Raw genomic sequence first — 22,299 nt, forward strand, 5'->3', positions numbered from 1 at the left:
TCATTTTTAAATCATTTTACTGTTTATACTGTAGTCACATTTGAATTGGCAGAACTGTTCCCATGACAGACCAGAGACCTGTTATTCAAGGAAAAATAAATGAAGGTTTCCCTAAAGCTTAAGGAGAGACGTCCCATAGTAACTAACACAAGAATGGCTGTAGCAATCTCAGACAATGGTGCCAAGGTGCGTGAGCAGGTAGGAACAAAGTGTGCTCCAGAGTAGCTGGCCTACAAATGTGTGTGGGCCTGAGAGCACTGTTGCTTCCTAAAGGGATTTTCTTACTATGTTCGGTGAGCAGATGACTTGTAACAGATGTATAACTAAAGTAGGGTGACACTTCCACAGCATAAATTCTACAGGTTTCGGGACAGGTTCTACAAATTTCATTGGTGATTATTTGTTGCTTAATTATGATTCTGCAAAGGTAGATCCCATAAACAGACATCCAGGGAAATTTTACAACTGGTGAAATTCTTAAGCCAAAAAATAAATAGCCACACATAACAAACCTACACACCATGAATTAAAATGGTGACATGTTAGGCCTTCCGAAAGAACCAGAGCAGGAAAGCTTATTCAAACAGAAGATCTTCATCTTTCTCTTCAGCCAAGAGATTAGCAGGCTCCATCACCTCTCCTGCTGCCCTCCGTTGCTCCAAGTCCTTATCAGACTTTTCCTTAAGAATCTTTTTCTTTTCCTGTATTTTCTTTAACCTGTAAGATAAAGGAGGGAATTTTTGGAACAATGTTTTGGTACTAAGTGGAACTGATTTCTTCTAGTTTTGTAACAAGGATAATAAACATCTCTACAAAGTCAAACAAAAGTATGCCTTTATTAATTTCAAGTTTGGTAATATATTTATGACTTTTTTTTTTTTTTTAAAGACTTGATGTTGAACACACTCATGGCTCAAATGGTTAAGAATCTGCGTGCACTGCAGTTGGCCTGGGTTCAATCCCTGGGTCGAGGAGATACCCTGGAGAAGGGAACGGCAACCCACTCCAGTATTCTTACCTGGGGAATCCCATGGACAGAGTAGCCGGGTGGGCTATAGTCCATGGGGTCTCAAGGAGTTGGATGTAACTGAGCGACTAACACTTTAACACATTTTAAGCTAATAACTGCAAAAGCTCCTATCTCAGGGTGAATAAACTTTGATATTCATGTGATGATACTGAGTATTCAGACATTAAAATTCTGGATCATTCAATTTGGATTACCACAACTGCATATCAACTGAAGAACTAAAATTTAATAATGATGATTATAAATCATAATCAAATGCTACTCAAGGTCCAAGACAGTCATGGCTTGCCTTCACTTATCTTGCACTTCTCTGAACCTGGCACACTGACCCCTGCATACCACCTATGTGGTATGTATTGTTCCATAAATCAGGGTAAACTGGAAGTGGTCAAATAGGAGATGGCAAGAGTGAACATCAACATTTTGGGAATCAGTAAACTAAAATGGACCAGAATGGGCAAATTTAATTCAGATGACCATTATATCTACTACTGTGGGCAAGAATCCCTTAGAAGAAATGGGGTAGCCCTCACAGTCAACAAGAGTCCGAAATGCAGTACTTGGGTGCAGTCTCAAAAATGACAGAATAATCTCTGTTCGTTTCCAAGGAAAACCATTCAGTATCACTAATCCAAGTCTATGCCCCAACCACTAATGATGAAGAAGCTGAAGATGACCAGTTCTATGAAGACCTACAAGACCTTCTAGAACTAACACCAAAAAAGATGTCCTCTTCATCATAGGGGACTGGAATGCAAAAGTAGGAAATCAAGAGACACCTGGAGTAACAGGCAAGTCTGTTCTTGGAGTACAAAATGAAGCAGGGCAAAGGCTAGAATTTTGCCGAGAGAATGCACTGGTCATAGCAAACACCCTCTTCCAACAACACAGGAGAAGACTACACATGGACATCACCAGATGGTCAAGACCGAAATCAGACTGATTATATTCTTTGCAGCTGAAGATGGAGAAGCTCTATACAGTCAGCAAAAATAAGATCAGAAGCTGACTGTGACTCAGATCACGAACTCCTTACTGCAAAAATCAGACTTAAACTGAACCAAGTAGGGAAAACCACTAGGCCATTCAGGTATGACCTAAATCAAATCCCTTATGATTATACAGTGGAAGTAACAGATTCAAGGGATTAGATCTGACAGAGTGCCTAAAGAACTATGGAGAGAGGTTCATGACACTATAGGAGGCAATGATTGAAACCATCTGCAGAAAAAGAAATCCAAAGAGGCAAAATGGTTGTCTGAAGAGACCTTAAGAACAGCTGAGAAAAGAAGAGAAGACAAGGCAAAGGAGAAAAGGAAAGCTATACCCATCTGAATGCAGAGTTCCAAAGAATAGCAAGGAGCGATAAGAAAGCCTTCCTAAGTGATCAATGCAAAGAAATAGAGGAAACCAACAGAATAGGAAAGACTAGAGATCTCTACAAGAAAATTAGTGATGCCAAGGAAACATTTCATGCAAAGATGGGCACAAGAAAGGACAGAAACTATACGGACCTAACAGAAGCAGAAGATACTAAGAACAGGTGGCAAGAATACACAGAAGAACTATACAAAAAAGATATTAATGACCAGATAACCATGATGGTGTGACTACTCACCTAGAGCCAGACATCCTGGAATGTGGGCCAGCATCACTACAAACAAAGCTAGTGGAGGTGATGGAGTTCCAGCTGAGCTATTTCAAACCCTAAAAGATGATGATGTTAAAGTGCTGCACTCAATATACCAGGAAATCTGGACACCTCAGCAGCAGCTACACGACTGGAAAAGGTCAGTTTTCATCTCAATCCCAAAGAAGGGCAATGCCAAAGACTGTTCAAACTACTGTACAATTTCACTCATACCACACGCTAGCAAAGTAATGCTCAAAATTCTCCAAGCTAGGTTTCAACAGTACATGAACCAAGAACTTCCAGATATTCAAAATGGATTTAGAAAAGGCAGAAGAATCAGAGATCAAATTGCCAACATATGCTGGATCACAGAAAAACCAAGAGAATTCCATCTCTTGCTTGAGAATCTATTTCTGCTTCACTGACTACAGTAAAGCCTTTGTGCAAATCACAACAAACTGGAAAATTCTTCAAGAGATGGGAATACCACACCACCTTACCTGCCTCCTGAGAAATCTGTATGCAGGTCAAGAAGCAACAATTAGAACGGGACATGGAACAGACTGGTTCCAAACTGGGAAAGGAGTACGTCGAGGCTGTGTATTTTCACCCTGCTTATTTAACTCATATGAAGAGTACATCATGCAAAATGCCAGGCTGGATGAAGCACAAGCTGGAATCAAGATTGCAGGGAGAAATATCAATAACCTCAGATATGCAGATGAAACCACCCTTATGGCAGAAAGCGAAGAGGAACTAAAGAGCCTCTTGATGAAAGTGAAAGAGGAGATTTAAGAAGCTGGCTTAAAAAAAAAATCAACGTTCAGAAAACAAAAATCATGGTATCCCCCCATCCCATCACCCATGGCAAATAGATGGGGAAACAATGGAAATAGTGAGAGACTTTATTTTCTTGGGCTCTAGAATCACTGCAGATGGTGACTGCAGCCATGAAATTAAAAGACAGTTGCTCCTTGGAAGAAAAGCTGTGACAAACCTAGACAATAGTATTAAAAAGCAGAGACATTACTCTGCCGACAAAGATTCATCTAGTCAAAGCTAGGGTTTCTCCTATAGTCATGTATGGATGTGAGAGCTGGACTACAAAGGCGGCTGAGCACTGAAGAACTGATGCTTCTGAACAATGGTGTTGGAAAAGACTCTTCTTGACAGTCCGTTGGCCTGCAAGGAAATCAAACCAGTCAATCCTAAAGGAAACTGGTCCTGAATATTCACTGGAAGGATTGATATTGAAGCTGAAACTCCAATACTTTGGCCACTGATTTGAAGAACTGACTCACTGAAAAAGACCCTGATGCTTGGAAATATTTGAAGGTAGGAGGAGAGGGGGATGACTGAGGATGAGATGTTGGATGGCATCAGCGACTCAATGGACATGTATTTGAGCAAGCTCTGGGAGATGGTGAAGGATAGTGAAGCCTGGTGTGCCGCATGCAGTCCATGGGGTTGCAAAGAGTTGGACATGACTGAGCAACTGAACAACAACAGCTTTAAATGTGAGCCTGCAGCCTGCCAGGCTTCTTGTCTATGGGATTTTCCCAGCAATACTGGAGTGGGTTGCCACACCCTCCTCCAGGGTACCTTTCCGACTCAGGGGTCGAACCCAAGTCTCCTGCATTGCAGGCAGACTCTTTACTGCTGAGCAACCAGGGAAGCCTCCCCTTATGAGACACCCACATAATCACTTTCATTTGAAAGAATTACAAATGCTATTTCTAGTTTCTCTGAAGGGCCTATGTTTTCAGAGACACCGCATTTTAGTTATGTGCAAAACTTGGCACAGATTTGTCTCCACAGCCTTTGGCAATATCATCTCTTGCTTCTTACCAGGAAAAAAAAAAAAAGTTGTGCTAATTCTAAAGAACATAAGCCAACAAGTCTCTCAGCAAATCGAGTCTTTGGAATATGGATAAACAAAAAATGACCAGTAACTTCCAAATCCAACAAACCTGTAGAACTCCTCTCGCTCTCTTTCATCCAGCTCTGTGATGATATAAGCAAGGGTACGTTCAATCCGGGGAATGATGACTAAGGTTTAAAAATATATATGTAGTCAGAACTTCAAACCTCCTTTTTTTAAATTGCCAGTGCTCATTTGTACAACAATTACTTAACCATAAATGTACATTTAGTGCAAAAAACAAAAACAGAAAAGTAAAATGAAGTATAATCCCACCACCCTGGGTTAACTATTATAAATATTTTGGTACACGTCCTGTACTGTCTTTTCTATGCACAAGTAACATTGGACCATGATATATACAACACTGAATATACTGAATTTATATGAATATATAACACTGAACCACAAATTTTATTTTAAATATAACAGCAATCTACTGTTAAACGCTGGAACACTGAACAGAGTACAGTAAGTTGAATTTTGTGTCAGTCATAGGTTCAACTTTACACAGAATCTGTTTACTCTGCTTCTAGAATGTGAGCTCCTTGCGAATTGGAACTTAAACCCATTTTGTTTTGCTTGCAATTCCAGGCATGAGGCTGGCACAAGCAAGCAGTCAGGAAATGTGCTTTGAGATTTTAAAAAATGAGATAATTTCCTCTTTAACACTAACAGATGACAAGCAAAATAATTTCCCTGTTGCTCAAAGTTTGCTACTTTCTTACCTTAAAATTAAATAAACGTTTCTGTAATGAAAACTGAGCCTTTTAAGGAAAAAGTGCTTTGGCAACATTAAGGAGTCACAGTCAAAGTCATAAGGCTTTCATGCATAAATGCTATAGCATATGCATTTAAATCTAGTGTTGACTGTTGCTGTTCTCACCTAGTCAAGAGTGACGCTATACCACTGCACAAACATTGTTTGTGTTAGTGATAAAAAGTAGGGACAATAGTGCATTAAGAGAGATGGAGGATAAAAGCATACAATAGGAAAACTTATTTTGAGAAATCAAGAATAGGAGGTAAGGCCTAAGAAAGATTTAAAGTTAAATACAGTAAGTCCTCTACATAAGAACTTTCACTGTGAACTTTCAAAGATACAAACGTGCGTCTCATGTCTAATGTACGTTATCGCTTGCATGCATGTGGCTGTGCTTTTGTGTACTGTATTGTACAGTAGAGTACAGCAGCACAGTATATTTCAAGCCCAAGATTTCTAGAAGCCAGTGTAAAAGCAGTGATTGCTGTAGCTGGTACAGTACTCCCTAAACACCACTGGCTTGTTTTTTCAAGAGTAGACAGAATTCAATCCAGCAAGGAACCTGTGCCATCAACGTCAGGCTTGAGTGAAATCAACTTGCCCTCCGCCTGCTACTGCTGACGACCCATCTCCCACCTACCCTCCCTCCTCCAGTTAGTAACTCTTCCTGCCTGTTCACTTGATGCCAGCTGTTGCGCTATACTACTGTATTTTTCAAGGTACTTTAAGATTAAAAATGTCTTAATTTTCTGTTTTTTGTGTATTATTTGTGTGAAAAGCATTACAAAGCTATTACAGTACAGCACGATATAGCCGACTGTTAATTTGGTGACCCAGGCTAACTCTGTTGGACTTAGAACAAACTGGACTTCAGAATGTACTCTTGGAATGGAATTCATTTGTATGGAGGGGACTTACTATACTTCACACGTTCAAAAAGATTTATCACTCAGTCACTGGAAAGAACTTACAAAAACATTAGGGCTCTTGGGAAATAGTTTCACCTTTTATTCATGAATAACCAGAAATTAATAGAACATTCCACAGTTTTTAGTTCACCACTCTCTAACTCCCCCACAAGTCATTCACATACTTCTATGAGATGATTTATGAACACTTATCTGTACTGACCCTCTGCCCTTCTCACTGTGGACAGGGACATCTTAATCAGCAGGCAGTCAGTGCCTGAGTCCTAGCAGGTCTGAGACAAGGATGGAGGCGGGGACAAAAGGATAAACAAAGAGCTTCAGAGCAGCTTAAACTCACCATGTTCAATAGCATTTACACGTCTGTTGGTTATCTTAATAGCTTCATCCAAAGTAACAAAGGAAGTCTAAAATAAGAGGATAAATTAATAATGTAGGCTCAAAATTTTCTTCCTAATCATACCCTGGCCACTTGCCTTCACTCAGCACTCGTAGAAAACATTTGGAAACCAAGACTACTACTTCTCAACATACTTAGAAAACAGAAGAGCCTTATGAGATTTCCACAGAGCTAACATGACTTCCATTCTATCAGAATTCATTTACTTCAGACTCACCTGAAGTTATAAAAATGGCAAGAGGAAGAGAATCATACACTAATGACCTAGACACATATTAACTGACCACAAATGGGAAACAAAGGCTTTCATGCATAAATGCTATAGCATATGCATTTAAATCTAGTGTTGACTGTTGCTGTTCTCACCTAGTCAAGAGTGACGCTATACCACTGCACAAACATTGTGTTAGTGATAAAAAGTAGGGACAATGGTGCAGAAGCCCCCATTTCAGAAATCAAAGCATCTCTGGCTTGTTTCACACAGACATGGCAACAGTTTAAAGTACTAAGTGCAACATGCTACGATTCAGGATCTGAATCTCCCCGACGTGACTGATAGGTATCAAACTGCTGGACTTAACCTGCAGTGAAGCCAGTTCCACCAGTAGTTCCACTGCTTTGGCATAATTCCTCTTCAGTTTAGCCAACTGTTCCCCACCTCTGGCTAAACCAGTCAGTTCATAACCTAAAAGAACCAGTCAGACAACATTTGCATTTAGAATGTAATCTTCCCCATAAACTTCCCAAAAGATGGTAAGTCAGAATTAATACCAAAGACAGAAAAACAAATTTAGCAACCCTATTCAGTGCACACACAGTGCCCAGTTCACTCCCCCAAACCATCGTGCACGCCGCTGTTTGCACGGGGGCACTATTCTAACTATAGGGGAAGCTTCTGACTAAGCTTCACGTGCCCAGCTTATAGACTATACTGCCTGATGCCCCAGTACAGTGACAGTCTATTAATAGGTGATGCTCTAGAATGCTTCTTCATTCAAGCTGTACTAAATATTCTATGTGAACCAATTAAATAGGAGAGCTAAAGAATATTTTTATTTCTATGAGAAAGAGCTGATTACTTTGGAAAGGCTCAACAAAGATGTATTACCACCTAAAACATGCTGTCAAAGTAGGAAAAGTGGAAAGTTATAAAACTGAGGATGGGCTGGTTATAAAAGTTTAGGAAGATTCAGCATTCAGGTTGTATCACAGTGTCTAAAAATTTAAAGAGACCCAAACTATAAATTACAAACAATGCATTATGGGTTTCGTATACAGAAAGACAACATGGAAGTCTAATTAATGGATTCATACTCAAAGGTCAAGACTTTGTGTTTCTAAAATTTGGAAATGACTAAATTTCTAGGTGGAAATAAAGTATTTTAAGCAATGTACAATGTTTTACGACTCCACACAGTAACACTTTTTTGATTTACTGATAAACTATTGTCCCAACTGTATCTGATAAGAAGGCTTACCAACACTGGAACTGCTGAACTCTAATAAGATCTATCTGTCATCATTGTTCAGAATAAGGTTCATTTAAAGAGATACTAGAAGAATCCAGAGACACACATAAGAAGTTTCACACTTACTGTCAGTTCCTTCATGATAATGTTCAAATACTGGCAATGTAACACCTGTTAAACAGAAACATATATGGATCCACGAAAACATGTCCTTGAAGTATGGCTTCTTAACCATGGTTTCCTGTTCCTTTTTCAGGAAATATTCAAAAGTCAAGAGATTGCCTAGAATCATAACTTGTTTCAAGGAATGAATTTAGGAACCTGCCTTCTTAAGAGTTCATTTCTATTCCAAAGTCAAGTTATCCTTAGTAAGGGATCTGGTTGTTACAATGTTTGTTTTTTTTCCTTTCAGCTTTGAAGTATACTTAATACATACAAAGCTGCACATATTTAATGCGTACATTCTGATGAGTACAACATATGCATACACCCATGAATACCATCATCCCAATCAAGGTGATAAACATATCCATCACTTCCAAAAGATGTGTCCCTTTTCCCACGTGTGTGTTAAGAATACTCAAAATGAGATCTACTTTAAGTTTCTAAATGTAGAACACCAAATTATTAACTGTAACTACAGACTGTACAGCAGGTCTCTAGAGTATATTTATGTTTAATAACTTATTTTATATCCACTGAATGGCCAGCTCCCCATCTCCCCTACCCCCATCCCCAGGCAACTACTAGTTAACAACAGTTTCAACATGTAAAGCCAATCAACTTTGTCTAAGAAGAAAAGATTAACTGGGCCATTAAGATCTTGCTGTATAAATGGGTTGATTTAAAAATGTTATCTTTTCTCTGCCAAGAGTTTTAAAGGGTTGAAAAGTTACCTGCTACATTATCTTTCTTTGCTCTAATCTTCACTTGGGCCTTATTTACATTTTGGATAACTGTGGTGCTGCAGAAAAAGAAAAGGCCTTGATTTAGTTATGTCTTTAGAGAAGTAAACCAGCAGGAACCTACAAAGTATTTCAACATGAGCGAGATTTCACAAAGACGTTTTGATGATTGTCTTTTTTCAGAAAAGGAAACAATCACTACTACCAAAGGAGGGCCTCAGAGAGCAAAGTATGAACAGCATTCAAGCATTAACCATAAGAATACAAAGAATGGTTTTAATGTACATGGACTGCTTATGTTTTCAATCAGATATGTGGTGCGTGGATGTGGCTTTAAGGAATTTTGTTTCACTGATATAATTAGGAGAAAACCTTCCTTCCTTTTGGGTTTGCTATCAAACCTTCCAGGTTTGGCTGAGCAGCAGTTCAGTTCCCTTACCCTGGAACCTATCTAACTTCCATCTGGCTGCACCTGACTCCCCATTTGTTACCATCACAAAATAAAGTGTCTTCCCCATAACCACTCTAAAACATTTTCACATACCACTTACACACTATTTATTTCCTCCCTCTCATGAAAAAGGCAATGCAAATCGTTATCCTACTAATACTGGTGAGTATTAAAGTCTACTACTTCAACAGGACTCACGCCCTTCAAGCTGTAAGACTGTCCATAGGTAATGTTCCTAGATAACACAAACTAAGAATGGAGGCATTGTGTTATTGATAAAGAAGACTAAAATAAAAAACCCTGAAAATATCTTCCACTTCTGCCCCAAACAGTAATTTGACTTCAGGAAAGGACTGAACTTAAACTAAGAATTACAATGCTCACCTGGTCTACCTCACAGGCTTATGGGGAGAATCAAAGGATGTTATCTAAACATACGTAAACAGAAACTAAGCCATTTTGTACACTTTGTAAGGCATACATTGATAAATGCCATAAAGTCCATGCTCTTTAAACAATTAATTCCATTCTTAAAAATTTTCCTAAGGAAATGATTCAATAGAAATAAGTATATAAAGATGTTCATGGCACCTTTTCTAATATTCTGAAAATCACCCCAAAGGCCCATCATTACAGGAAAATGTTAACAAATTATCATACATCTAGAGAAAGATTATGCAGCTGTGTGAAAATGAGGAAATGTTTATGATACAATATGCTGTATGTGTGCACACAAGCATTTAGTTGCTCTGTCACGTCTGACTCTTCGAGACCCCATGGACTGTGGCCCTCCATGCTCCTCTGTCCATAGGATTTTTTTAGGCAAGAACACTGGAATGGGTTGCCATTTCCTTCTCCCGAGGGATCTTCTCAACCAAGCGATCGAACCCATGTCTCCTGCCTTGCAGGCAGATTTTTTACCTGCTGAGCCATTGGGTAAGCCCTTATTTAGTTTTAAAAAAAAGACTATAAAAATAGAGGAGAAGGGGGTGACATAGGATGAGATGGTTGGATGGCATCACTGACTCAATGGACATGAATCTGAGAAAACTCAGGGAGACAGTGATTGACAGAGAAGCTTGGTGTGCTGCAGTTCATAGGGTCACAGACTTAAAAGAGTCTGTGAGTTGGACATGACTTAAGAGACTGAATAACAACAACAACAATAAAATATTAAGTATCCTGTGCCCAAAGGACTATGTAACAGATAATGTACATTAAGGTGACAGAAGTATTCTTATTATACTATTTGTCTTTAATGCTTTTATATATATATTAATTAAAAGTGGCTTTAAATGAAATTTTGAACATGAAGGCACTTTGTTTTTCAAAATATCCCACTTTACCTGAAGTCCCCTGCTGTGAACTTGGCCTCAGCAAGTGAAAAGGCAGCTTCTCTCATTACTTCACCCATCAACATTTTAGTCTGGAAAAGCATAAATCAACACCTGATTCAACTCGAGCTTTTATACAGGGAAAGGTGGTATCATAATCATGTCCCTTTAACAACCATCAGTGTTTCATACCAGGTGTACATGTAAATATTGATCTGGTAACAGTAAAATAAATACATCTAATTTTGCTTGAAAGGTTTGATTATGGATACTAACAACATGGCAAAATCATAAGTTTTATAATTAATATATTACAATAAAGACACTAAAAAATTGAAAACTAAATCTTTACTGAAAGGCCTACCTTATTCCTGAATGGGTCCATGGCAATTTGTTCAAATTACTCTTTTAGATTCACTATACTGCTGTCAAAATCCTAATGGCACAGTGATTCTAAAATAAATCTGGAAGATGTAATGTTTGAGAATACCCAATAATTTTTTTGAAAGAGAAGACAAACTGGGACAGGGGGTTAGAAAGTTACCAGACAGGCCAGAGGAGCAATTATAAGAACACAAGGGAAAGGGCACTTCAGACAGAAGGAAGAGCTAATGCAAAGGTCCCAGAGTAGGATGTTAGAAAAAAGCTCCAAATGGGACCAGAGGGGCAGGCAAGGGCCAGAACAGATCAAGAGGGGCTTGGGGGCAAGACTAAAGAGTCTGAATTTGATTTCATGACCTTTCTGAAACTTGTTACATTTATAACAACATTCTTAGTTTTGAAAGAAAAATATTAACAGCCATGCTGGATTTCCCATAGATACTTCTAAAACACAGTTCTAAGCAAACTTCATTCTACCTCTATTATCTTCTTAAGGATCTGTCGAAATCGAAGAGTTAAGGCATCAGATTTTTTCTTCAGGAGGTTTCGACCTGTCTGTGCTCCTTTCAACCGAGCCTTCATGATGGTCTGTGCCCTATGTAAACAAAGGCAAGAAATTCAAGATAAAAATACTTCCCTAATATGCTATTAAAACCCTGCTTTATCTGTTGATGTCACGGGCCCAAGAATATACAGCATTTATGGCTGACAGGCTTAACTGGTTTCTCAATATTGTACATATCCACCCTCAGTGTTCCAAAAGTGATATTTTTTTCATATAAAATAGTAACAATCCTTTAATAAGTATTTAATAAATTAATAATTATTAAATCAGAATAAACATATAAAGAGCCCTATTTTATTTTGTCAGCAGTTTACTTACTTGATTTGTGAGTTATAACAATATATGTGTTTCCATTAAGGATTTAAAAACTCTGCCCATTAACAGATAGCAAAATTTGAAATGCACTTATCTTCAGAACCAACAATTGCACTTTAAGGGACTTATGCCACTGACTGACTCCCACATGTACACAAAAACCTGTACAAGGTTAAGGATGAGTACTCCAGCCTTATTCGTAATAGCAAAAGGGTGGAAAAAAATGTCCGACAAATCACGGTTCATCATACAACAGAATGATATGCAGCCAGTAAAACAACAACAACAACAACAACAAACCAGGCAGACCCGCATGTATTCCCAATATTACACTGTCTTAGTTACACAAAGTAAGGGATACATGTGCTTATATAGATACAGAGAACAGTTCTAGAAAAGTTCACAGAAACTGGTAACAGTTTCCTTTGAAAAATAAGGCATTTACTTTTTAAATGGAAAAAATGGATTTACTCTTGACTACTATACTGTTTTACCTTCTGCATTTTATACCATAATCATTTCTCACTTCTTCTAGTAAAAGTGTGGCACTTAAGTGTTTTGATATCACCAATGAAGACTCTACTACCAACCACTTTATTAATTTGTAAATGACTCTATATAACAAATGACACATAAGTAAACACTCCTGAGAAGTGACAAGCCACTGAAGTCTCCCTACCACATTACAATCTTTTCCCATCAGAAACCGCCAAACCGAAGGCAAGAAAGCAACAGCAAAAACTGACATTTCTGTTCTTGCTACCATATGCCAGATAAAATTCAATAATGAGGAAGAAAAAGTGGGTGGTCAGATTCAATAACAGACTGAATGACATAGTTAGAATAATTTAAGGGGATATAGTTTCATATGACTGGTGTTATAATCAACTGCAAAATAATTTTTACTAAACTTTTGGGTAAATTCTTAGATTTTGAATCTTCTACCATAGGTCAAAGGTTACTAAGACTATTCTGTTGGTGGAAAGGGCTTTAGACATTATCTTGCAGGACAGGAAAATGAAGCTCAGAAAAGTAAAACAACTTTCCCACAGTTGCTCAGTGAAGAAAAGGCAGAGCAGGAACCTGATCAAGATTTCTGACTAGTGATTTAACCAAGACTCAAACTAAGGCTCAAACCTAAGTCCTCTGTACCCCAACCTGTGCCACACTGCTTCAGCTACAGATTATAAACCACCTCAGGCAAACAGCTCTGTCTTTGAAAAACTAGCTATTTTTCAGCTATTTTGTGGCTGAAATTGAAACTGCACTGACTAGCCTCATTTTGGAGGTCTACCCAAGTGCAGCTGGTTGTTTCCAGCCTGAGTAGGAGCTATGCTCCCCATTGTGTACATTTAACATACCATGTTGTTGACACTAACCACCAGAATTTGGGTTCAATGAGTTGAACCAAATTTAAGTCAAATCCTGGTATTGCAGATGGCAGCAAGTCTACAGTGAAAAGGTGAACTGTTTGTGAATTCATGTTAATTTTAATCTGTATTTATTTTCTGGTGAAATAGACAAATTTTAATTCTTGAAACTCAAAGAGTGATTTGCCTGAGGGCCTACAGTTAGCATGTAGTAGAACCTTGATGTGACTGATTTCTGCAGACGCCAAATCCTTCGTGCCTCTTTTGCTTTCACTCTGAACTTGTTTTTGCTCTCTGGTGCCTAAGGAGGTGACAGCGCCATCTTACAGCATAATACAATAAGGTGAAAGTGTCTGAAACAAATCACTAGTGTATTTTCTAGCCTAGCTCTTAAAAAACTTCTTTTATAAGTTTCAAAGCTGCTTGGCCCTACAAAAAATGCTTGACCTTCAGCTAGGATGATGACTTTGCTTCCAGCTGAATCAAAGACATCTGACTACATGACAAAGTACCTGCTGATAGGCCTTGGGGAAAATATTTAGAAGAGCAGTTACTTCCTGCACCCGATTTTCCTCTAAATCAGCAAGCTGAACACTCTCAAACAGCAAATTGTCACCTCCCCAAACCTATCATTCATGTCTAAGCCCAAATAAGAGTATTCGCACCTCCTAGTCTTAAAGTAAAAACATCAACAACAAAATGTTAACATTCTGACTACTACCAAAGATAAACACAGCAAGACATTAATTAAAGCGGTGAAAAGAGACATTATTCAGTAACTGCTGACAGCAGGGTAAAGAGCTGAGCTCCTTTCCGATGGTGCACAGGTGATTAGGCATTTTAAAAGGAGTAAGTGGACAGGATTTGGAGAAGAGAAAAATTCCAAAAGGTTGAGCAATGGAAATGCCAGCAGGCCAACTGTGTCTGCTAGCATGCAATTAAGGAAGGGAGGTCAGAGGCACAGCGAAGGTGTTGCCTATTTGGGTAGATGAGCTTTCTTAGGCCAGCATTTTACTGGGTGCTGGAGTCATCTCAGGAACACAATCTTAGGCTCCCAAAAACCAAGCTAGAGTCCGGTGGTCTCTCAGTGCAGGGGTTTGGATGGAGTCAGGGTCATAAGTGCTGGGAGTTCTACAGTCCTCACAACCCTAGGGTATTCCTGATCTTTATCTATTTACGAAGGCACTGCCTTTCTCCACAACTGACTGGCTTCCTACCTAAGGCAAACAGCTATTAGAAAGTCAATAGATAAGGTAAAAACCAAACAAAACCCCCTTCATTTCATTAAAAGCTGTAGCCACCCAGGAAGAGACAGAAATCTAGGTTTGGGGTTTAAATAAACTCTTACTTTAACCGTCCTCAGATTCTCTGAGAAAAGTCAGGAAGAAGAAAAACAACACAGAGATAGGGCCAAAATCAAAAGATCTAACTGTCAACGCAAAACTGAGTTTCTGCTCCTCAGTGAAAAAAGAGTAAGAGGAGAGCGAGAGGGCAAATAAGAGCAATCTTTATCTTCCACACGTTGTTAGGCACATTTGATAAAACGTCAAAATTTTCTCCTGACGAAGAATTTAGACCAAAAGAGAAAGGAGACCACAACCGAATAGATTCCACGGGCATGGGTTCATTCAAACAACATTTTTTTGTGGACGATTAACAATCAAGACATCTCTCATCTTGGAGAGAGTTCCCAGTTCAGTGGTAAATGTACATAATCTTCTATCCACTTTACAGTGAGATGGACGATATTAACATAATGGATACTGAATGAGATGCAATGGTGATGGAACAAAATGAGCGCCTCAGAAATTCAGGGATAGCTTTCCACCGCATGTGACATTTCAGGGGATCTTGCCAAGAAGAACCTGACGCCCACGTTAGGGAGATTCAGCCCCCCGATTTGGCCTGCTTCACATCGCAGTCAACTTCCCTTCTCAAAGCATTTAGTCTCCTGGTCTATATCTTCACTGAACTGTGAGCTCTATTCTGGAAGCAGTAGCGACAATTCACAGTTATATAAATCCACTGCCCGGATCAATAGGGAATGTGGTACGAATGGCCCGATTAATGACTGAAGTCAGCGGACCTCCACAAAAGTCAGCAGCTCGGGCTGGACTCTGTCCAGTCTGGTTCAACTCAGAGCAAAGGGGCTCGTCAGGGAGCCTTGCCCTGGACTCAGGAAGAGACCTGAGAGCTCAGGATAGGCCCAAGATACAAGGAGCCCCGCCGCTCTAGGGTAATGAAGGGACAGCGGCTCAGGAAGGTGTTCCTGAACACCTGCTCGTTCCATTTTTACTTACATTCGCGAGGGAAAGATTTCAATTCGGTCTTTGCCCGACATTCTGACGATGACTGTTCGGCTCGGGTCCCTGGCCGGGCAACCGTGGCTGCAACAACCCAGCCACTGAGTCTTTCTCTACCGGAGTCAGCTGGTGTGTCACGTGACCCTCTCCCGTTGCTAAGAGGAAGCCAAGCTATACAGCCTTCATTTCCCCTTCCGGTCGGTTCGGGTGAGGGCGGGGGTATGGGGAGGGCGAGGACAAGAAGAAGGCGATGCCCGGATGTTGAGGCCGCGCACCCCGGAATCGCCCCCTCATTTCCGGTTCGCCTTCTAGCCCCTCCCCTTCCACCTCCCAGGCTGCTGCGCTCGGTTCTGCACGCGCCGAGCGAAAGAGCAGGTAAGAGTACACTCCTTCTCTTCCTCCAGTTTTCATCTTTGGTCACAGCGCCACCTCCTGATTGACTGAAGGTTCCAGCGAGGATTTATGCTTTAGGGACAAGGAATTAGTCTTCACTTTTACCTGAGCCTTGACGGTTATTTAGAGAAAGCTAAAGATAACGAGGAAACGTACTTTTCAGGTCCTCCTAAGGTCCACATTATTTGTCCTCGGAGGACCTGGACTCTATGGTCAGTGACGAAGGGCGGGTGGGGGGGGGGGTGTCTCTCTCCGGTTGGCGCCTGCGTGCTGCGAGCTGGTTCCGCATGCGCGGTGTGGTCAACCGAAGCACACGCTGAAGAAAGTCGGCGGCTGCTGAGGGCTGATCGAGTCTTATCTCTCCTACTGAAGAGCGTGGCGTGGGAGCCTGGTGTGGGACTCACACACATACCTCAGGTGACTAGTCTCTCTGATCGGTTTTTCCAGGAATTCACTTTGATTGCGTCTAGGGACATGGGTGGTCGGTAGAGGGTAGGCCCCGGAGCTAACACCCCCTCCTTTTCCCGTCCCCGCGCGGGAAGTGTCTGGACATGACTGCCGCCACCCGCCGGCTGCGTGTCGGCCTCCCGGTGTAGCAGAGGTGTCATGGTACGGACGGAGGAATCTCGCGAAGGCGAGTGGGCCAAGTGATGGGACAGCCTCGTCAATATGCTGATAGTGGCGGGTGTCTTGAGGTGGGGCGGCCTGGGAACGCCGTGACACCCCGCCCCAGGACGCTGAGCACTTTGCTGTCTCTAGGCCTGCGAATTCCATCCTTTTTTCTTTTCCCTTCTTCCTCCCCGGCAAATACTACCTCTCAGTGGTGACCAGACAGGACACTTCAAGGAACCTGTGGATTGGGCCACGATTTTGACAAGAGTTGAGTTTAAAAAAAAAAAAGATCCAAGAATAGTTTGTTAACCTGACCACTTAATATTAAAAATCGAAGCTCTTGCTACCCTGTCGCTGAAGTTCTGCGTTTGTGTAGGATGAGTCAGTCCTTAAGACGAAACTAAAAGATACAACTGAAGAGTTTATTATTCTTCGTATCATTTTGCCGTATTTTCAGCACCGATGAGAATAGACTTGTAGATTTAAGCGCTGTGGTCTTACCGTTAAGCAGAACTGAAAAACAAGATATGGAAATTTTAGGTCCCTTTTGTTAACTACCCCAGACTTCGTCTACTTTAATTTTCATTAAACAAGAAACATTGTTTCTTGAGGAAAAGGTGTAGCAAAGAAGTCTTGGTTTTTCTTCCGATTGAAGTTGTTACTCAAGGGGAAAAAAAAAAATCTTGTAACTCCGTGTCTTTCAGCAGTTTGGAATTACATAGAGCTTAAATGCCTGTTCTTAGTTCATCGGATGCCAAATGAGAGTTTCTGGTTCTCCAAAGATCTCAAGAAGATGCTGTTTTGGAGATTGGTGCTTCCTATTTCAACTACAGTGAAATAATTGAAAAGCTTTGTTTGTTTAGCACTTCTGTACTAAAGGCGAGCATTCAGAGAGCATAACTGATAAGTGTTAGAGCCGGATTAGTATTACCACAGGAGTTGCCTCTGTCACATCATGCTTTGCTTTGGAAGGGAGTGTGGACTTCCTGTATCCACGATGGCGACTGGAGCACGCAGTGATTTAAGAACTCCTGCCTACCATTTCACCAGGCAAAATTACTGACGGTGCAGGGTATTGGAAATTAGCTTGGAGCTCAGTTGTTGTATTTGGAAAGATTCTTTACTGGAGAACACATAGTGTATTGTAGTACTCTGACATATTGAAGCTTTGTATTAAACTCTGGATTTAGTGTCATATGACCTGGTTTTAGCTCCTGTTGTACTTAGTAAGCATTTGTCTTTGAGGAAATCATTTAGTACTTTATTTTAATAATAAAAATAATTGTTTAATGAATTAAGTTGCCAAATGGAAATGTTTCCTTTGCTTTTTAATATCTTACATTTGTATAGCATTACACTTTCTAACTCTTTCACATGTATATTGTTTCATTTGATGTCCTCCACAAACCTGTGAAGAACATGGCACACATTAGAAGCTACAGTTAATGGGGATACATTAGTATTCCTAAGCCACAGTTAGTAAGTAGGAGAGCAAAGTTGTAGATTATTTTTTTGTACTTATCTACTGTCTTGCACTGTGAATGACATACCATCAGCAGTATTCCTTAATTTACATTATCTTTTGCAAAGAGATCTGCACCTTCTGAAGCAGTGACATTCATATCACTTCAGAATTCTTTTACACTATTGCCTGTGTTCTTTTACAATCAGATTAGGTCTTGCTTCTCCAAAATTATCGGCTTTACTATTTGAAGAAACTTGGTGAGTAAAAGTGGTTAGCACTTGTTAAATCTCTTAAAATGTTTCTTTCACACCTTTCCATAATGTTCATTTTTATACCCAGTATGAAACATTTTTAGCTCTCAAGTTTTAGTGCTTTGCATACAGGTATTTGAGAACAATTGTCCAAGAGAAAAAAAAAAAAGCCCTGTTTAAAAATGAACCAACCAGCTCAGCTCTTTCTTGGTGGGTAATTCTGACCATTGTATGTCTACTTCCCTCTATTTGCTAAATCCCTGTTTTGTCAAGCTTCAAAGAGAAATATTTCTCTGCCACTGTTACATGCAGCTTTATTTTTTATTAAATAGGATAAGTTAATAATAGAAATTTTATGTGTGTGAGTCGCTCAGTTGTGTCTGACACTTGGCGACCCCATGGACTATAGCCTGCCAGGCTCCTCTGTCCATGGAATTTTCCAGGCAAGGATACTAGAGTGGGTTGCCATTCCCTTCTCCAGGGGATAATCCCGATCCACAGATCGAACCTGGTTTTCCTGTATTGCAGACAGGTTCTTTACCATCTGAGCCACCAGGGAAGCCCCGATATTAATACTAAAATTTGTTATGTTCTAGCACCGAATGTGTACACTGATAGTGCTTTTTGTTTAAGGTATTTCTAATTGTTGTGTATTTATAATGTTGAGAGAAAATATAGCCTGATGAATAAGACACAAACTATGGATTCAGATGTTACAGGTTCAAATTCACTTGTTAACAGTATATGACAGAACAATATGCTTAACCCATGCTTCATATTTTTCATCTATAAAATGGGGAAGACTATGAGGAAAGTGGTACTTCAGGAAGATAGGCAGTGGCCAGATTATATAGGACCCTGTAGGTAGCAGAAAAATGTGTAAGTCAGTGGGTAAGCCACTAGGAAGATATATGTGGGTGCAGTTAGCAGTTCTCAAACTGCCCCGCAGCAGAACTCTGGTGTTCTATGAGCTGGATGTAGGTGTTTTATCTTTGAGACAGGTAATGGTGGCCCTGTTACCCAATAAGAAAAAAAGGTAAGTTAGTATGTAAATTTTCACAAATTTTTCATAGGACCTGGGATCTTATTGTTGCCTATATTCTGACCTTTAACAATAGTAAATTAGTTAAGGTTATCAGAAAAACATGAAAATTACCAACAAAGATTAATTTGAGAGCTTCCTTTTAAAAATATATTTCTATTCATGGAATGATTTTAGGCTTGTGGGTCATAAAAGGGGCGGTGTTTAAAGTGGGTTGGGTGGATCAAAAGGAATAGTTCTAAATATATTTTATGTGTGGAGATTAAGAGAAATTTAAACTTTATAGTAGTGGGGATATCTACTAAAGGATTCTCGGGGTTGAGTATACCTATTCAACAAGAAAGAAGATTATTTGGAAGTAATGGGAAAAGTGGAAGCTAAAAATTATGGTAGTTGTGAATTAAATTCATGTTTAAGAGGAAAAAAATTCAGAAGGATATGTTTTAGTTAAATTTAGTATCTTTTGTGAAGTATGTTTTGTGATTAATCTTTAGTTTTTGTTGTGACATGTAATAGTATAATTCTGCCTAAAATAAATGGTAGAGTTGTGTGTCAGTCAACAGCAGAGGATGAGATGGTTGGATGGCATCTCCGACTCAATGGACATGAGTTTGAGCAAACTCCAAGAGATGGTAAAGGACAGGGAAGCCCTGGTAGGCTGCAGTTCATGGGGTTGCAGAGTCAGACATGACTTGGTGACTGAACAACAACAAATGATAGAGTATATCATTTGATGTATGGTTAGGGTTATGATTTAATTTGTTGGAAAACTCTTCCCTTTATATAGTGGGTGGTAATCCAGTCTTAGCTGACTTGGAGGAAGAGTAGCTTTAGTTTTGCTGATAGGTTTATAACAGTAGTGATGCTTCCTATCATTTGTTATTAAGTATTAAAATAATATTTTACTCTTTATAAATGATGATTATTTTTTATGATTCCTTTGAAACTAATGGTAGAGAATCATACAAGTGTTAGAAAAATGTGGAGCAAAATAAAAATTCAGGCTTGGTTCCTGAACATTCATCTGTTTTCTAGCACCATGTAAGAAGTTTAAAGAGATGAGAAGACTAAAAACTCCTTCCAGTGGCAAGATGTGAAAAATTGATATTTTTATGTTGACCTTAACTGAACACTGACTAGATTCTTTTGTTTAAATTGCAGAATGCCGGGTCTAAGTTGTAGATTTTATCAACACAAATTTCCTGAGGTAGAAGATGTAGTGATGGTGAATGTAAGGTCCATTGCTGAAATGGGCGCTTATGTCAGCTTACTGGAATACAACAACATCGAAGGCATGATTCTTCTGAGTGAGTTGTCAAGAAGGCGTATCCGTTCTATAAACAAACTCATCCGAATTGGCAGGAATGAATGTGTGGTTGTTATTAGAGTGGACAAAGAAAAAGGTAAATGAGAAGAATATTTAATTTTTTAATTTTTATTTATTTACTTATTAAATATAAATGTAATCATAATAAATAAATATTTTATGTTAATTTATATCTGAAATTTTTCTGAGTTAAACTTATTTTAAAATACATTTTTTGTGCATTGCCTACTGCAGTAAAAAAAAACAAAATGCCTCTTTTTGTACTTAAACTCTTACATACAAAATTGTTAGAGAAGGATACCAATTAACCATCTAAACAAAACCTTTTAAGTTAGTAGTGGTTAATTAGTTCATCCAGGACTAGTTTTTGTAAAAGTAAATGAATTTTAGGAATATTTTATGTCTTTAAAAAAGACACATCTAGAACTGAATACTGTCTGTCTCTCTGGTAATCAGAATGTCTACGACTCCCAGATCCTGTGGTCCTTTGGGATCTTTCAGGCAGAGGTGAATAGGCATTCATTTATTTACTGTTATTTATTCAGAGTGTGTGTGTATGCACGAGTGTGTGCATGTGTACACGGCTGAGTCGTGACTCTTCGGGTGCCCCTTCTTTGGACCCCGTGTAAATCTTCACCTTTGTGAACGCATTGTTTCTAAATACATTGTACAATACCAATGAGTAGGTTTTGTCTTCAGTTAATATAGTTAAGATGACTGGTTTCAGCCGTCTTGCTATAATTTGTCAGTTGTTCGTTTCAGTCACCTAGTTACCATCATGCTTAAAAGACTAGCCAGTCACCCTGACTGAACTTGTCTTTCTGAATCTCCTCAGCCATCTAGTTTATTGATACTTTTGCGAATGAATGATTTTATACATAACTGACTTTTTTTCTGATTATAATCTTAGATAATAAACTTTGGAGACAGCTTGTATTACCTCTTAAGAGGTGCTACCGTTAGCACATTGATAATTCTAAATACTTTGATATGACTTACTTGTAGCACTCTCCCTAGCCCCCATTTATTAAACTACTTGAAGGCTGAGATTATTCCTTTTAATATTGTGTTTAATCACTGTCCTAGTAGGACCTCAGCTGGTGTCTTAGCTTATATTGCTTTCCTATTATATCAAATAGATAACACAAAAAGGAATCAAGTATATTTTCAACTACAGTCAGAAAAAGTGAAAGGGTATGCTTGTGTAAGTACACTTCAGTTCAGTCACTGAGTCGTGTCCGACTCTCTGTGACCCCATGAAACACAGCACGCCAGGCCTCCCTGTCCATCACCAACTCCCGGAGTTCACTCAGACTCGTGTCCATTGAGTCAGTGATGCCATCCAGCCATCTCATCCTCTGTCGTCCCCTTCTCCTCCTGCCCCCAATCCCTCCCAGCATCAGAGTCTTTTCCAGTGAGTCAACTCTTCGCATGAGGTGGCCA

At 39.4% G+C, this 22,299-nt stretch overlaps 2 protein-coding genes across 3 annotated transcripts in view; one reads left to right on the forward strand and one right to left on the reverse strand.

Annotated features, from left to right (window-relative positions):
- On the reverse strand, nt 1-16,370 carry ATP6V1D (ATPase H+ transporting V1 subunit D). Its single transcript, XM_069596866.1, has 9 exons — nt 15,764-16,370; nt 11,691-11,808; nt 10,845-10,924; nt 9,039-9,106; nt 8,269-8,313; nt 7,255-7,358; nt 6,614-6,680; nt 4,634-4,712; nt 1-717 (listed from the first exon to the last, which is right to left on the reverse strand). Exons 1-9 carry the CDS (start codon nt 15,802-15,804, stop codon nt 576-578), a joined length of 744 nt encoding a protein of 247 aa, XP_069452967.1. The 5' UTR covers nt 15,805-16,370; the 3' UTR covers nt 1-575.
- EIF2S1 (eukaryotic translation initiation factor 2 subunit alpha) overlaps nt 15,963-22,299 on the forward strand; it is a 20,706-nt gene continuing 14,369 nt past the window's right edge. The window contains exons 1-2 of one of the 2 annotated variants that reach the window (XM_069596865.1): nt 15,963-16,141; nt 20,691-20,932. In XM_069596865.1, coding sequence (XP_069452966.1) covers nt 20,692-20,932 — 241 coding nt within the window. In that variant the 5' untranslated portion in view covers nt 15,963-16,141; nt 20,691. Of the gene's footprint in view, nt 16,577-20,690; nt 20,933-22,299 lie in introns of both variants that reach the window. The other variant, XM_069596864.1, reaches the window with a different exon arrangement.

Source organism: Ovis canadensis, chromosome 7, assembly GCF_042477335.2.
Source record: "Ovis canadensis isolate MfBH-ARS-UI-01 breed Bighorn chromosome 7, ARS-UI_OviCan_v2, whole genome shotgun sequence".
NCBI classification, from domain to species: Eukaryota; Metazoa; Chordata; class Mammalia; order Artiodactyla; family Bovidae; genus Ovis; species Ovis canadensis.

Coding starts and splice junctions, on each gene's coding strand:
- ATP6V1D (XM_069596866.1), bottom strand. CDS start 15,804: ATGTCGGGCAAAGACCGAATTGAAATCTTTCCCTCGCGAAT. Junction 4,713..6,613: donor TGTAAATGCTATTGAACATG/GTGAGTTTAAGC, acceptor TTTAAACCTTAG/TCATCATTCCCCGGATTGAA. Junction 718..4,633: donor GAGCGAGAGGAGTTCTACAG/GTTTGTTGGATT, acceptor TTTATCTTACAG/GTTAAAGAAAATACAGGAAA.